Source organism: Xiphias gladius, chromosome 3 (genome assembly GCF_016859285.1).
Source record: "Xiphias gladius isolate SHS-SW01 ecotype Sanya breed wild chromosome 3, ASM1685928v1, whole genome shotgun sequence".
NCBI lineage: Eukaryota > Metazoa > Chordata > Actinopteri > Istiophoriformes > Xiphiidae > Xiphias > Xiphias gladius.
In genome coordinates, this window is record NC_053402.1 from 6,872,031 (window position 1) to 6,884,229 (window position 12,199).

Here is a 12,199-nt window from a genome sequence, read left to right on the forward strand (position 1 = left end):
GGTCCCAGCCAATGGTCCTCCATCTGGCCCCATGATGCCTGGAGGTCCCTCTGGCCCTGGGGCTGTCCCTATGGAGGGCAGTGGTGACCCTAATCAGGGCATGGTTCAACCTAGCCGTGGTGGTCCGCAGGGTCCAGGTGGACCAGTTGGTGCAGGAGGTGGATCCAGTGGTGCAGGTGGACCCACTCCTTTCAACCAGAACCAGTTGCACCAACTCAGGGCCCAGATTATGGCTTATAAAATGCTGGCACGCAGTCAGCCCCTACCAGAGCACCTGCAGATGGCTGTACAGGGGAAGAGGCCCATGCCAGGGATGCAGCAACAGCCGATGCCTAACATGCCACCTTCTGGTGGGCCTGGGGCTGGGCCGGGACCAGCTCAGGCTAATTACAACAGACCACATGGTGGGTTAAGGAAGGCCCTCAGGAAGCCTATTTAATTTATTTTGGTAACCTGTTTCTCAACAAAATTATACCCAAGCATATTTTTCTAATATAAGTTTTAAACAATGAAAGCAAAATGTTTGATAGCTCAACAGAAACCCCTGGTGGCTGAACAAGATTTTGTCTTAAGCTGTCCAAACAGTTATTGATTACTTTAAAATGATACTGTTGTTCATAGTAATACGTGACATTAATGTTTCAGGCATGGTAGGCCCCAATATGGTGCCTCCTGGACCTGCGGGAGTTCCCCCAGGTATGCAAGGCCAACCTACCAATGGACCCCCAAAATCATGGCCTGAAGGTAAACTTAGTCTTGAGGCTCACTTCAGTCAGCATTGTGTAATTTTATGCACACATGCAGCAGAACTGATTTCTTCTAAATTCATGTCTGCTAGGACCAATGGTGAATGCTGCTGCTCCATCCAACCCTCCCCAGAAGCTGATTCCACCTCAGCCTACTGGCAGACCCTCCCCTGCTCCTCCTTCTGTGCCCCCTGCTGCCTCCCCAGTAATGCCCCCTCAGACACAGTCCCCGGGACAGCCTGCCCAGCCTCCTCCCATGATGCTACACCAGAAGCAGAACCGCATAACCCCTATTCAAAAACCCCGTGGGCTGGACCCAGTGGAGATCCTCCAGGAGAGAGAATACAGGTGAGACAGAGGGGGGGGATTGTGTGGGAAAAATACACTGGAACAGTGTTGAATTGTACACCATATCTTCTTGAAACACTATAAAGCAATGTTCTGCTCCCTTATTTGGATGGACCCATTAATGTCGGTATTTAATTTATATTTTTGTTTGAATGCTTATTTTTATAAGTTACATATATGTGGCATTGACTAATGCCACATACAAGACCATTTATAGCCTCTGCTAGGTAACCGCACTCCGGATTTGAACCATTTATCAGCAAAATTAAACTTGGAAAGTTTATAAATAGGATTATCATGGTTCAGTGATCGAGAGAATTCTAAAAAGATGTTTTAACATATAGTTCTTTTACAATCATGAGTATTGATGATGATCAGCTAGAAAGGAAGAAAAAAATGCTTTGAATTTTTCATCTTTATTATAATTTTTTTCTACATATCTTTTTCAGGCTACAGGCCCGTATTGCTCACCGTATCCAGGAGCTGGAGAACCTGCCTGGCTCTCTAGCTGGTGACCTGCGCACAAAGGCCACCATTGAGCTCAAGGCCCTGAGGCTGCTTAACTTCCAGAGACAGGTAGAAATGTAAAAAGCAAAGCCAATTTGGGGTGTTTACTTGACCTGTGCTTATTTAACAAGTCTCCAAAATTAATGTTACACTGGCATCTCATTGTTTTCCCCAGTGGAATATATAATAATAAGCTCACTTTTCTGTGCCTACAGCTGCGTCAGGAGGTGGTGGTTTGCATGCGTCGTGACACTGCTTTGGAAACTGCCCTTAACGCTAAGGCGTACAAGCGCAGCAAACGTCAGTCTCTACGTGAGGCTCGCATCACTGAAAAGCTTGAGAAACAGCAGAAGATTGAACAGGAGCGTAAACGTCGTCAGAAACACCAGGTACACAGTGTCAAAAGAGTGGTGGTGGTTTATAGCAGTGCAAAGGGATTCAGTTGTTTTGTATCATTTCTTGATTGTATTTATTGAAAACCATGTGCTGATTTTGTTGTGACTTTGGTTGGCTAGTCCCAAAAACAAAACAGACCTACTAAAGACAGCAAAACAAAGTGATTATATTTCTTAACAGAGGAAAACATGACAACACAACTTTAAAGAGGAGAAAATGACTTTTAAAAAGAGAGGCTTTAGTTCAGTTCACAATACTTACTGGATTTAATAAGTGGTGTATTTGTGTATTCTTTTATTGATAGGAATACCTCAACAGCATCCTGCAGCACGCCAAGGACTTTAAGGAGTACCACCGCTCCATCACAGCGAAGATTCAGAAGGCCACCAAAGCTGTCGCCACCTATCATGCCAACACTGAGCGTGAGCAGAAGAAAGAGAATGAGCGCATTGAAAAGGAGAGAATGCGGAGGCTGATGGTGAGACTCAAATCTTAAAGAGACACCTAAATACAGAATTAGTCAGTTTCTGAAATATATGGTATACATGTTGTAGTCTTTATTGTGTATGTTTATTAGTTTAGCACATGCATCTCACCTCTCTGTGAATCCTTTTCCAGGCTGAAGATGAGGAAGGCTATCGTAAACTTATTGACCAAAAGAAAGACAAGCGTCTGGCCTACCTGCTGCAGCAGACGGATGAGTATGTGGCCAACCTCACTGAGCTGGTGCGTGCCCACAAAGCCGCACAAGCTCTCAAAGAGAAGAAAAAGAAGAAGAAAAAGAAGGTAAAAGGTTTATAGCAGGCATTCGTAATGTGTCTCTTGGTAAATTTTAATTGCGTTTTTTTGTTTGTTTGTGTTTTTGTGTTTTTTTTTTGTTTTTTTTGTTTTTTTTTTTTTTTTTTTTTGTTTTTTTTTAAACGTACTTTTAATTTTTTATGCTTTCAGAAGCCAGAGATTGCAGAGGGTGGTGCTCCTGCTCTGGGACCTGATGGAGAGGTGAGTTTAAAAGAAGAAAATAACTTCAGTTATCACTTATATTTGAGTAAGATATCAGTATTTACAATCTTAATGTGCAGCAGTGTGTTTTTGTTTACAGAATTGATGGGTTGTTTTTTTTTTTCCCCTCCCCCACATTTCCTCTCTTCTCCCAGCCTTTAGATGAGACCAGTCAAATGAGCGACCTGCCAGTGAAGGTCATCCATGTAGACAGTGGAAAGATCCTGACTGGGGTTGATGCACCTAAGGCTGGCCAGTTGGAGGCATGGCTTGAAATGAACCCAGGGTAAATGTCACATCTAATTTTAACTTTTAACTTTTACAAGGGGTATAATCACATTGTTTGATGTAGAAAGTGAAACGTTTATCCCAAAAAAGTCATCTTCTTTTCTTTTTTTTTTTCTTGCTGTAACACCATGAAGTGGGAGGCAATTTTAAATCTTAATAAAAATGCTTGAAGTCGATGTTCTGGAATAAAGGTTCAAAGTTACTACTCATAGCACTGAGTGTTATATGAATGGACATCAAAGCCATGTTGTAATGAATAACATTTGTCCTTCAGTAGAATAGAACAGATACTCATGTCTCTATAATTGTATCACCTTTGTCAAAAACATTTTGTTCCTCTGCAGATACGAGGTAGCACCACGTTCAGACAGCGAAGACAGTGGTTCAGAAGAAGAGGAGGAGGAGGAGGTACATAACATGGTGAACTCTACATCCAAGCAAAATTCTCACTTGTAATTTTCTTACCAGAACTTTTCTAACATCCATTTTTTTTAGGAGGAAGAAGAGGAGCAGCCTCAGCCCTCTTCAGCTCCAACAGAGGAGAAGAAGAAGATTCCTGACCCTGACAGTGAAGACGTATCTGAAGTGGATGTCCGGCACATCATCGAGTAAGATGGAACCACCATTTTGGTGTTATTAGTCCCTGTTGTAACTTCATCTTTGTTGGCAATAAATGAGTCTATGATAAGCATAAAAATTATAGTTAGACCATGTTTAAGATGTTCATTTTTTATTTTATGTTCTGTCTCTGTATCTTATTTGTTTTTATTTGCTGTTTTTCATCCACACAAAACATCTCACTGTATTTTTGCCCCCCCTGCTTCCACCAGACACGCCAAGCAGGATGTTGACGATGAGTACGGTAATGCAAGTTTCAACCGAGGCCTACAGTCCTACTACTCTGTGGCTCACGCTGTCACTGAGAAAGTTGACAAACAGTCCTCACTGCTCGTCAATGGGCAGCTCAAGCAATACCAGGTACACATGCAAAATCTGCTGAAAAGAGGAGAATAACTTTTTTAATGAGGCAACTGGAGTCTCATGAGTATCATGCTCTCATATTTAGTGAAATCCAACTTGATGGTTTAATGATTTTTTGTTAACTGAGGCTAACTGTGAACCTTTTCTGCTCAGATCAAAGGCCTGGAATGGCTGGTGTCACTTTACAACAACAACCTGAATGGAATCCTTGCTGATGAGATGGGTCTTGGAAAAACAATCCAGACCATCGCCCTCATCACTTACCTCATGGAGTACAAGCGCCTCAATGGGCCCTTCCTCATCATTGTACCTCTCTCGTGAGTCCTAACATGTCTTCCTCAGTTCCCTGTGGGCTTATCTGTGAGAACACAAATTTAGAAGAAATAAATTCTTATAAAGAAAGCTCTATGGATGCTGTTTTTATGTTCATATGTTGAGTGCAGTAGAAACTTTTCTGAACAAAAGTTGTGTGTTATGTTTTCAGAACTCTATCAAACTGGGTCTATGAGTTTGATAAGTGGGCACCATCTGTTGTGAAGGTCTCCTACAAGGTCAGGGGCACCTACTTGGATATTCTGTCAGTTACTCCTTGTGATGACAAAAAAAATGTTTAAACCCAAGGTTGATTATAAGTTATTTAGTTCATGTATACATTTTTGTTGTTGAAATCAAATGGAAAACATTTCTGTTCACTTTCAGGGGTCTCCAGCTGCCCGTCGTTCATTCGTTCCTATCTTGCGCAGTGGCAAGTTCAACGTGCTACTCACCACGTATGAGTATATTATCAAAGATAAACAAGTGCTAGCAAAGGTAAGGAAGCATCCTCAGATGTAGTTTTGATGTTACATAAATTAATACATTTTATATATAATCAGTCTGTCAGTCATGACGTTTCTTTCAAATTCCTAAAAGTACTATATTCCCTCCCAAAGATTCGTTGGAAGTACATGATTGTGGACGAGGGCCATCGTATGAAGAACCACCACTGTAAGCTGACCCAGGTCTTGAATACGCACTACTTGGCCCCACGGCGTCTGTTGCTCACAGGCACTCCGCTGCAGAACAAGCTACCTGAACTCTGGGCCCTACTCAACTTCCTCCTGCCCACCATTTTCAAGAGCTGCAGCACCTTTGAACAATGGTTCAATGCCCCCTTCGCCATGACTGGAGAGAAGGTGAGAAACATACCAGACTGTATTTTCAAATAAACTTCCACATAGCATGAGTTGCCATAGAATGTTCTTGAATGCTTAATATATTCTCCTAATCCTCCTTTCTCTGTTTTTATTCAAGGTTGACCTAAATGAAGAAGAGACCATCCTGATCATTCGACGTTTACACAAGGTTCTCCGACCTTTCTTGCTTCGCCGACTCAAGAAAGAGGTCGAGGCCCAGCTGCCCGAGAAGGTCAGGTTGCATTCAGTTTTTTAACTTGCTTGTTAAGCACTTTTATTAAGATAATGGTTCTAATGATTCATTCCTTAATGATTTGATTACGGCACTTTAGAAAAGTGGATACTGGATATTGTTACATCATTTTTTTCATACAAGTGAATTGTCAGTGTTTAAGTCGGATAGGTCAAATTTGCATTCGTTTTTTCATTATTTCTGAAAAAGTAAACTAACTTTACTATTGCAGCTGCTTTTCGTTACCTTTAACTAATTATTTAAACAGTTTTTCATTACTTTTAGCTAACAGAGTTTTATCCTTTATGTTTAGCAAACTATTTTAACTTTTTAGCTAACTTTTTCACCTATTTATCCATACAATTACCTATTTCAAACATTTATCCATTACTTTTAGCTTCTCTGCTTGCTTGCTATCTAGTGTTCTCACACACTATTAATTGCAACATGATGTGACAACGGACTCCTTAATACAAATATTTTAAGCAAATAATTTATAATATTTGGCTTCTAAGTGGAGTATGTGATTCTTCTTCTTCTATTTCAACCATTTTTCATGATCCTTTATGTTTAGCTAATATTTCAACTGTTTATCCTTACAATTAGCTATTTAAACCATTTATCCACTACTTTTTGCAAACTATTTCAGCTTCTCTGCTCACTTGCTAACAGATTTTCACACACACACCCACAGTTGCAACATATTTTGACAAATGACTCCTTAACATTAATATGTGGATATATATTTTTTTTAATCAAACAATTGATATAATTGGTGGCTTTCCTAAGTCTTCCCCTTCTTGTTGGTTTCTAGGTGGAGTATGTGATAAAGTGCGACATGTCAGCCCTACAGAGGGTTCTGTACAGACACATGCAGGCCAAGGGAGTCCTACTCACAGATGGATCAGAAAAAGACAAGAAGGTAAGAAAGAGAAGATAATGTCTTTAAATTTAATTGATGAAACCTTATTTTGTAGATGTGAAGTATAGTACAATGAAATTTTTCCTTCTAAATGTTCCAGGGTAAAGGAGGCACAAAGACCTTGATGAACACTATCATGCAACTCAGAAAGATTTGCAACCACCCTTACATGTTCCAGCACATTGAGGTACCAAGAAGACACTTGAACTTAACCAGGCTGTCACTAAAGAGTTTTCTCCTAAGTATACTAAACAGGTTACAGTTATATGAATGCAGAATTCAGAGCAAAATGAATGATAATTAACTTTTGCTTGTTTTTTTTTTTTGTTTTACAGGAATCTTTCTCTGAACATCTCGGTTATTCTGGTGGAATAGTGACTGGGTACGTAAAGCTTAAAATTGTGTGTGTTTGTACAGCTCATGTATGTTGTGTAGGTGTGTTATATATGTTGCATACTGGCTCATTCTTGCTCAAATTCTTCCTCTGCCTGTCCAGTGCCGACCTGTACCGCTCCTCTGGGAAGTTTGAGCTCCTGGATCGTATCCTGCCCAAGCTTAGGGCCACAAACCATAAAGTGCTGCTCTTCTGTCAAATGACCTCACTCATGACCATTATGGAGGACTACTTTGCATACCGCAACTTCAAATACCTGCGTCTGGATGGTGAGACACCTCTGACCAAGGCTAACATTTAGGCTACTAGCTATTTATCATCACCATTCTCCTAGAAATTCTCCAGCAATTTAATGCACAATTCACAACATATATAGAAACTCCCAAGTACTTTTATGGGGATTTCACTGTCAACTGACCATAAGGAAAAATTGGGATTCACTTTATTTAACACACTAATCTTTTCCCCTCCAATAGGAACCACTAAGGCAGAGGACCGTGGCATGCTGCTGAAGACATTCAATGATCCAGCCTCTGAGTACTTTGTGTTCCTGCTCAGTACCAGGGCAGGAGGCCTGGGCCTCAACCTGCAGTCTGCTGATACAGTCATCATCTTTGACAGTGACTGGAACCCACATCAGGTACTCGAATCCAAATATATGTTGGCATCAACACAGGTCTTAGTTATGGCAAAGGATATACTGAATATAAGATATAATCAACACTGCCATTTTTTGCCGTCTAACACCATTAGATGAACTATGGTGTAAAAGTAATAAAGTCACAGTAGTCTCCATAGTCAATCCACAGTCACTCCACCTAAACTAATTATACGTTTGTCCTCCTACAGGACTTGCAGGCCCAGGACAGAGCCCACCGTATCGGTCAGCAAAACGAGGTGCGCGTGCTCCGCCTCTGCACCGTCAACAGTGTGGAGGAAAAAATCCTGGCAGCGGCCAAGTACAAACTGAACGTGGACCAGAAAGTCATCCAGGCTGGCATGTTCGACCAGAAGTCCTCAGGCTATGAACGTCGGGCCTTTTTACAGGCCATTCTGGAGCACGAGGAGCAGGACGAGGTCGGGGCTCGAGGAGGCTGCCGCACTAGGGGGGCGTGGGTGGGTGTGATCTGAACCTGTTCCCACATCGCCCACCCACCCACATCCGCCTGTGCGCTGCCCCACCTCTTCATTCTCTCCTTTTTTTTTCTCCTCCTCTTTCTCTTTTGCTTACTTCCCTGTTTTCTCAGGATTTGTGAGATTTCCTCAATCCAGACCTCTCCTTTTCTCCTTTATGTATTTCTGCTTCTGCAAAAACCTTTGATGGTTAATATGATACTTTACCTCTTGCACTAATACAAAAACATTTCCCCATATTATTCCACGTTTTTCTTTTTCTTATTGTTAATGTTCAAATGTATTTCTCGGGATAACTGAAACAGTTGAATAGGCAAAGCTGTTACAGAGACCTACAAGTGATATTTACAATGCCTACATTTAGTAAGAAGTAATATACGTTGAGTTACTTTTGTTCCCCTTTGCTAAATGAGTCATTAGTTCAGAGACTTGGCTCTGAGGTACCACATAAATCTGCCGTTAGCCTCTTCTCACTCACTCTGTCTCATTCGTCCACAGGAGGAGGATGAAGTGCCTGATGATGAGACTGTTAATCAGATGATTGCCAGAAGTGAAGAGGAGTTTGAACAATTCATGGTTAGTCCCCTTCCTTTGCCGTTATTAGATACTTTGTAATTTTACAGTCTGAATCCATTAACCCCTTTTTTAATTTCAGCGCATGGATCTAGACAGGCGCCGTGAAGAAGCCCGCAACCCTAAGAGGAAACCTCGTTTGATGGAGGAAGACGATCTGCCCAGTTGGATTTTGAAAGATGACGCTGAGGTTGAAAGGCTAACTTGTGAAGAAGAGGAGGAGAAGATGTTTGGCAGAGGATCCCGCCAACGAAAGGAGGTGGACTACAGCGACTCGCTCACTGAGAAACAATGGCTCAAGGTGGGGTGTTATCATGTTTATCAGTTGGAAAATATGACTTTGCATCGGAGTCAACATTGTTTTAGTCTTCATTAACTATTGAGAGTTTTTGACCTGATTTATCCTCACCACAGGCCATAGAAGAGGGTAATCTAGAGGATATCGAAGAAGAAGTGCGTCACAAAAAGACAACCAGAAAGCGCAAGAGAGACCGTGACCATGACGGTGGCCCAGCCACACCCAGCTCCAGCAGCGGTCGAGGGCGGGACAAGGATGAGGAGGTGAAGAAAGCAAAGAAACGTGGTCGCCCGCCTGCTGAGAAACTCTCTCCCAACCCTCCTTCCCTTACTAAGAAGATGAAGAAGATTGTCGATGCTGTCATCAAATATAAGGATGGGTGAGAACATTACAAGCAAACAATTAGCAGAAATGACCAGAAATTTTATATATATTACTATATCTTTAAGCTATTGAGTGGTAATTTAAGATTTAGTATTGACTCACGGGGATGCATACTAAGACCACAGTTTTCCTGTCTCTGTAGTAATGGGCGACAGCTGAGTGAAGTCTTCATCCAGCTGCCCTCACGCAAGGAGCTGCCCGAGTACTATGAGCTCATCCGCAAACCTGTGGACTTCAGAAAGATTAAGGTATGGTGAAGAAAAAGGACTTTCCAGTTGTTCTTTTGTGCTTTTTATCTTATTATGTACTGCGTGTTTCACTGATGCTTTCTGTCGTTCCCTCCCGCCATCAGGAGAGGATCCGGAGCCATAAGTACCGCAGCCTGAACGACCTGGAGAAGGATGTGATGCTGCTGTGTCAGAATGCCCAGACTTTCAACCTGGAGGGATCTTTGGTGAGTTCAGTCAGGAGCACAGAAACTACATTTGGATTCATCTTAAATCCACCATAATTTAAAAGAAGTCAGTACTAAACAGCCTCTGTTTCAGGCAAAGCATTTAGAATCTCTCTAATTTTGTCTCTTGTTGTAAACATTTTAGATCTATGAGGACTCCATTGTGCTGCAGTCCGTCTTCACCAGTGTGAGACAGAAGATCGAGAAGGAGGACGAGAGTGAAGGAGAGGAAAGTGAGGAAGAGGAAGAGGAGGCAGACGAAGGCTCTGAGTCTGAATGTGAGTATCAGATACACAGTATTTATCAGTGAATATTTAAGCTTTTACAATATCAGCAGGGGCAGGCACTGTAATGTTTATGATCTTTGTTTTCCGTCAGCTCGTTCAGTGAAAGTGAAGATTAAGCTGAGCCGGAAAGAGAAGGGAGATAGAGGAGGAAAAGGACAACGACGGAGGGGTCGCGGTGCCCGGGCTAAACCTGTTGTGAGCGACGATGACAGTGAAGAGGAACAGGAAGAGGTGAGATAAATTCATCTGCCAGAACAAAATCTCAGTGATATGCTACTATAGAGTTAATCCATTTGCTCTTCTGTTAAATGTAGTAAATAAAGTAGAGCTTCTACTACTCCTACAGTGATGTAATAGTAGGAGAGCACTCATGAACACATGAAGTCACTTTTAGTGCATTGGCACAGTACAATTTGTTAAGAAGAATGAGCGGAAATTTTTAGTGCTAAAGTGCTAAAACGATGAGTGTATTAATCAATTAGTCCATCAAAAGAATATTAATGGACAACAATTTTGATAAACAATTAATTGCTTCAGATAGAAAATGCCAATCATCTGCTATTTTCCAGCCTCTCAAATTTTCTACTTTTTGTAAATTTAATATCTTCTTGTTTTGAACTGTTTGTTCAAGGAGTACAAGGAATTTTATGACATCACCTTGGACTCTATGAAATTGAGAATGACATTTTTCCTTTCTGTCATATTAAAAATTAAACTAAATTAATCAAAAACAAATAATCGACAGATAAATTGATAATGAAAACCATCATTAGTTGCAGTTGTGGTGTTTCAGTCTTTTTAGATTTAATCCAGTTCTGTTGGAGGTATCTGCTTGGTATGTTACTTTTGCTGTGGGAATACTTAATGGATTGATTTCTCCAGAGGCCAAGGTCGAATCAACAGAAAATTGATAGTCAATTAATTGTTCAAGTCATTTTTCCAAGCAAACCATTTCCCATTTCCCAATTCCAGGTTCTCAAATTTGTGGATTTTCAGCTTTCTTTGTTCGTTATGTTTGTTTATGTGTGAACGTGGGTTTTTGACTGTTAGACAGGTCGGACAAAACGACGTATTTAGAAACATGAACTTTGGCTTCAGGAAATTGCAACAGGCATTTCTGAATATTTATAGATCAAACGATTAATTGAGAAAATACTTGATCCATGACAGAAATAGTCGCTGCCCTAAGTTGCAGTTCCTCTTTTCTCTGGTGACGGTAATGACAATTTGTCTTCATTAAGTTTTTTACTTTAAAAGTCAGACATTACCAATTTAATCCCGTTATACTATTCAGAATTTGCCCATCCCTGTGTAGTCTATGTATTCAGGTGGAATAACAAAAGTAAATCTGTGTTTCTGTTGTTTGTTTCAGGAGCGTTCAGCCAGTGGTAGCGACGATGACTGAAGCGAACCACTCCTGATTGGACCAACGGCCCACTGAGCCCCTTACTGGACTTTATATATTTTACTTAGATACAGCAGGGAGACAGTCAGTGGAAAAGGCCTAGTTTTACCTAGATGAGCTGATTTTTAGTGAGATAATTGTATTCTCATTAAAATATACCATTAATTAAAAAACAATTTAAAAAAAATAAAATAAAATATGAAAGCTATGAACCATCCACTTCCATATTTAAACCATTTTTCCCAAAATGACTAGTAGTGTGTCTTTTTGCCTTTTTGTTTTCTCCTGTAAGTGGACAATTGACGGAGCCTGAATTATAGACTGATCGTGGGCCATTAAGACAGCTAACTGTTTTTTTTTAAATGGTATTAATTTTGTCGTCTTTTACTTTGAGAAAAGCGTACATGTGAACCAGGAGTCACTGCGTTCCCTGAAGTCCCTTTTTGAATGCATGTCGTGCGTGTCTGTGGAAATGCACCTGGATGTGTCTTCGCTATTATCTCTGTGTTTAATTTAAGACTACAAGCGGGATCACGGTACATCCCACCCTGCAGCGCCTCCCTCTCAGGTTGTGTATGTAAAGGGGGAGGGAAGGATAGGACCATTTTCTTGTGTCGGTGTCACTGGATTCCAAAAAGTACAATAAAGGCATCTCATAATCAATCAGCTGTCTTCA

The 12,199-nt window shown here is 41.0% G+C and overlaps 1 protein-coding gene across 3 annotated transcripts in view; it reads left to right on the forward strand.

Annotated features, from left to right (window-relative positions):
• smarca4a (SWI/SNF related, matrix associated, actin dependent regulator of chromatin, subfamily a, member 4a) overlaps window positions 1-12,186 on the forward strand; it is a 16,687-nt gene extending 4,501 nt beyond the window's left edge. Inside the window, exons 4-34 of one of the 3 annotated variants that reach the window (XM_040115709.1) lie at window positions 1-404; window positions 646-744; window positions 839-1,094; window positions 1,544-1,670; window positions 1,817-1,990; window positions 2,302-2,475; window positions 2,616-2,783; window positions 2,946-2,996; window positions 3,152-3,282; window positions 3,629-3,692; window positions 3,780-3,892; window positions 4,115-4,262; window positions 4,419-4,582; window positions 4,750-4,816; window positions 4,965-5,075; window positions 5,198-5,440; window positions 5,559-5,672; window positions 6,487-6,594; window positions 6,695-6,781; window positions 6,930-6,976; window positions 7,091-7,257; window positions 7,465-7,628; window positions 7,838-8,104; window positions 8,621-8,698; window positions 8,778-8,996; window positions 9,110-9,372; window positions 9,520-9,625; window positions 9,730-9,831; window positions 9,977-10,109; window positions 10,210-10,349; window positions 11,491-11,523. The exon at window positions 1-404 is cut by the window's left edge and continues 43 nt beyond it. In XM_040115709.1, coding sequence (XP_039971643.1) covers window positions 1-404; window positions 646-744; window positions 839-1,094; window positions 1,544-1,670; window positions 1,817-1,990; window positions 2,302-2,475; window positions 2,616-2,783; window positions 2,946-2,996; window positions 3,152-3,282; window positions 3,629-3,692; window positions 3,780-3,892; window positions 4,115-4,262; window positions 4,419-4,582; window positions 4,750-4,816; window positions 4,965-5,075; window positions 5,198-5,440; window positions 5,559-5,672; window positions 6,487-6,594; window positions 6,695-6,781; window positions 6,930-6,976; window positions 7,091-7,257; window positions 7,465-7,628; window positions 7,838-8,104; window positions 8,621-8,698; window positions 8,778-8,996; window positions 9,110-9,372; window positions 9,520-9,625; window positions 9,730-9,831; window positions 9,977-10,109; window positions 10,210-10,349; window positions 11,491-11,523 — 4,522 coding nt within the window. Of the gene's footprint in view, window positions 405-645; window positions 745-838; window positions 1,095-1,543; window positions 1,671-1,816; window positions 1,991-2,301; window positions 2,476-2,615; window positions 2,784-2,945; window positions 2,997-3,151; window positions 3,283-3,628; window positions 3,693-3,779; window positions 3,893-4,114; window positions 4,263-4,418; window positions 4,583-4,749; window positions 4,817-4,964; window positions 5,076-5,197; window positions 5,441-5,558; window positions 5,673-6,486; window positions 6,595-6,694; window positions 6,782-6,929; window positions 6,977-7,090; window positions 7,258-7,464; window positions 7,629-7,837; window positions 8,105-8,620; window positions 8,699-8,777; window positions 8,997-9,109; window positions 9,373-9,519; window positions 9,626-9,729; window positions 9,832-9,976; window positions 10,110-10,209; window positions 10,350-11,490 lie in introns of all 3 variants that reach the window. The other 2 variants (XM_040115700.1, XM_040115716.1) reach the window with 2 other exon arrangements.
• The last annotated feature ends 13 nt before the right edge of the window (window positions 12,187-12,199 follow it).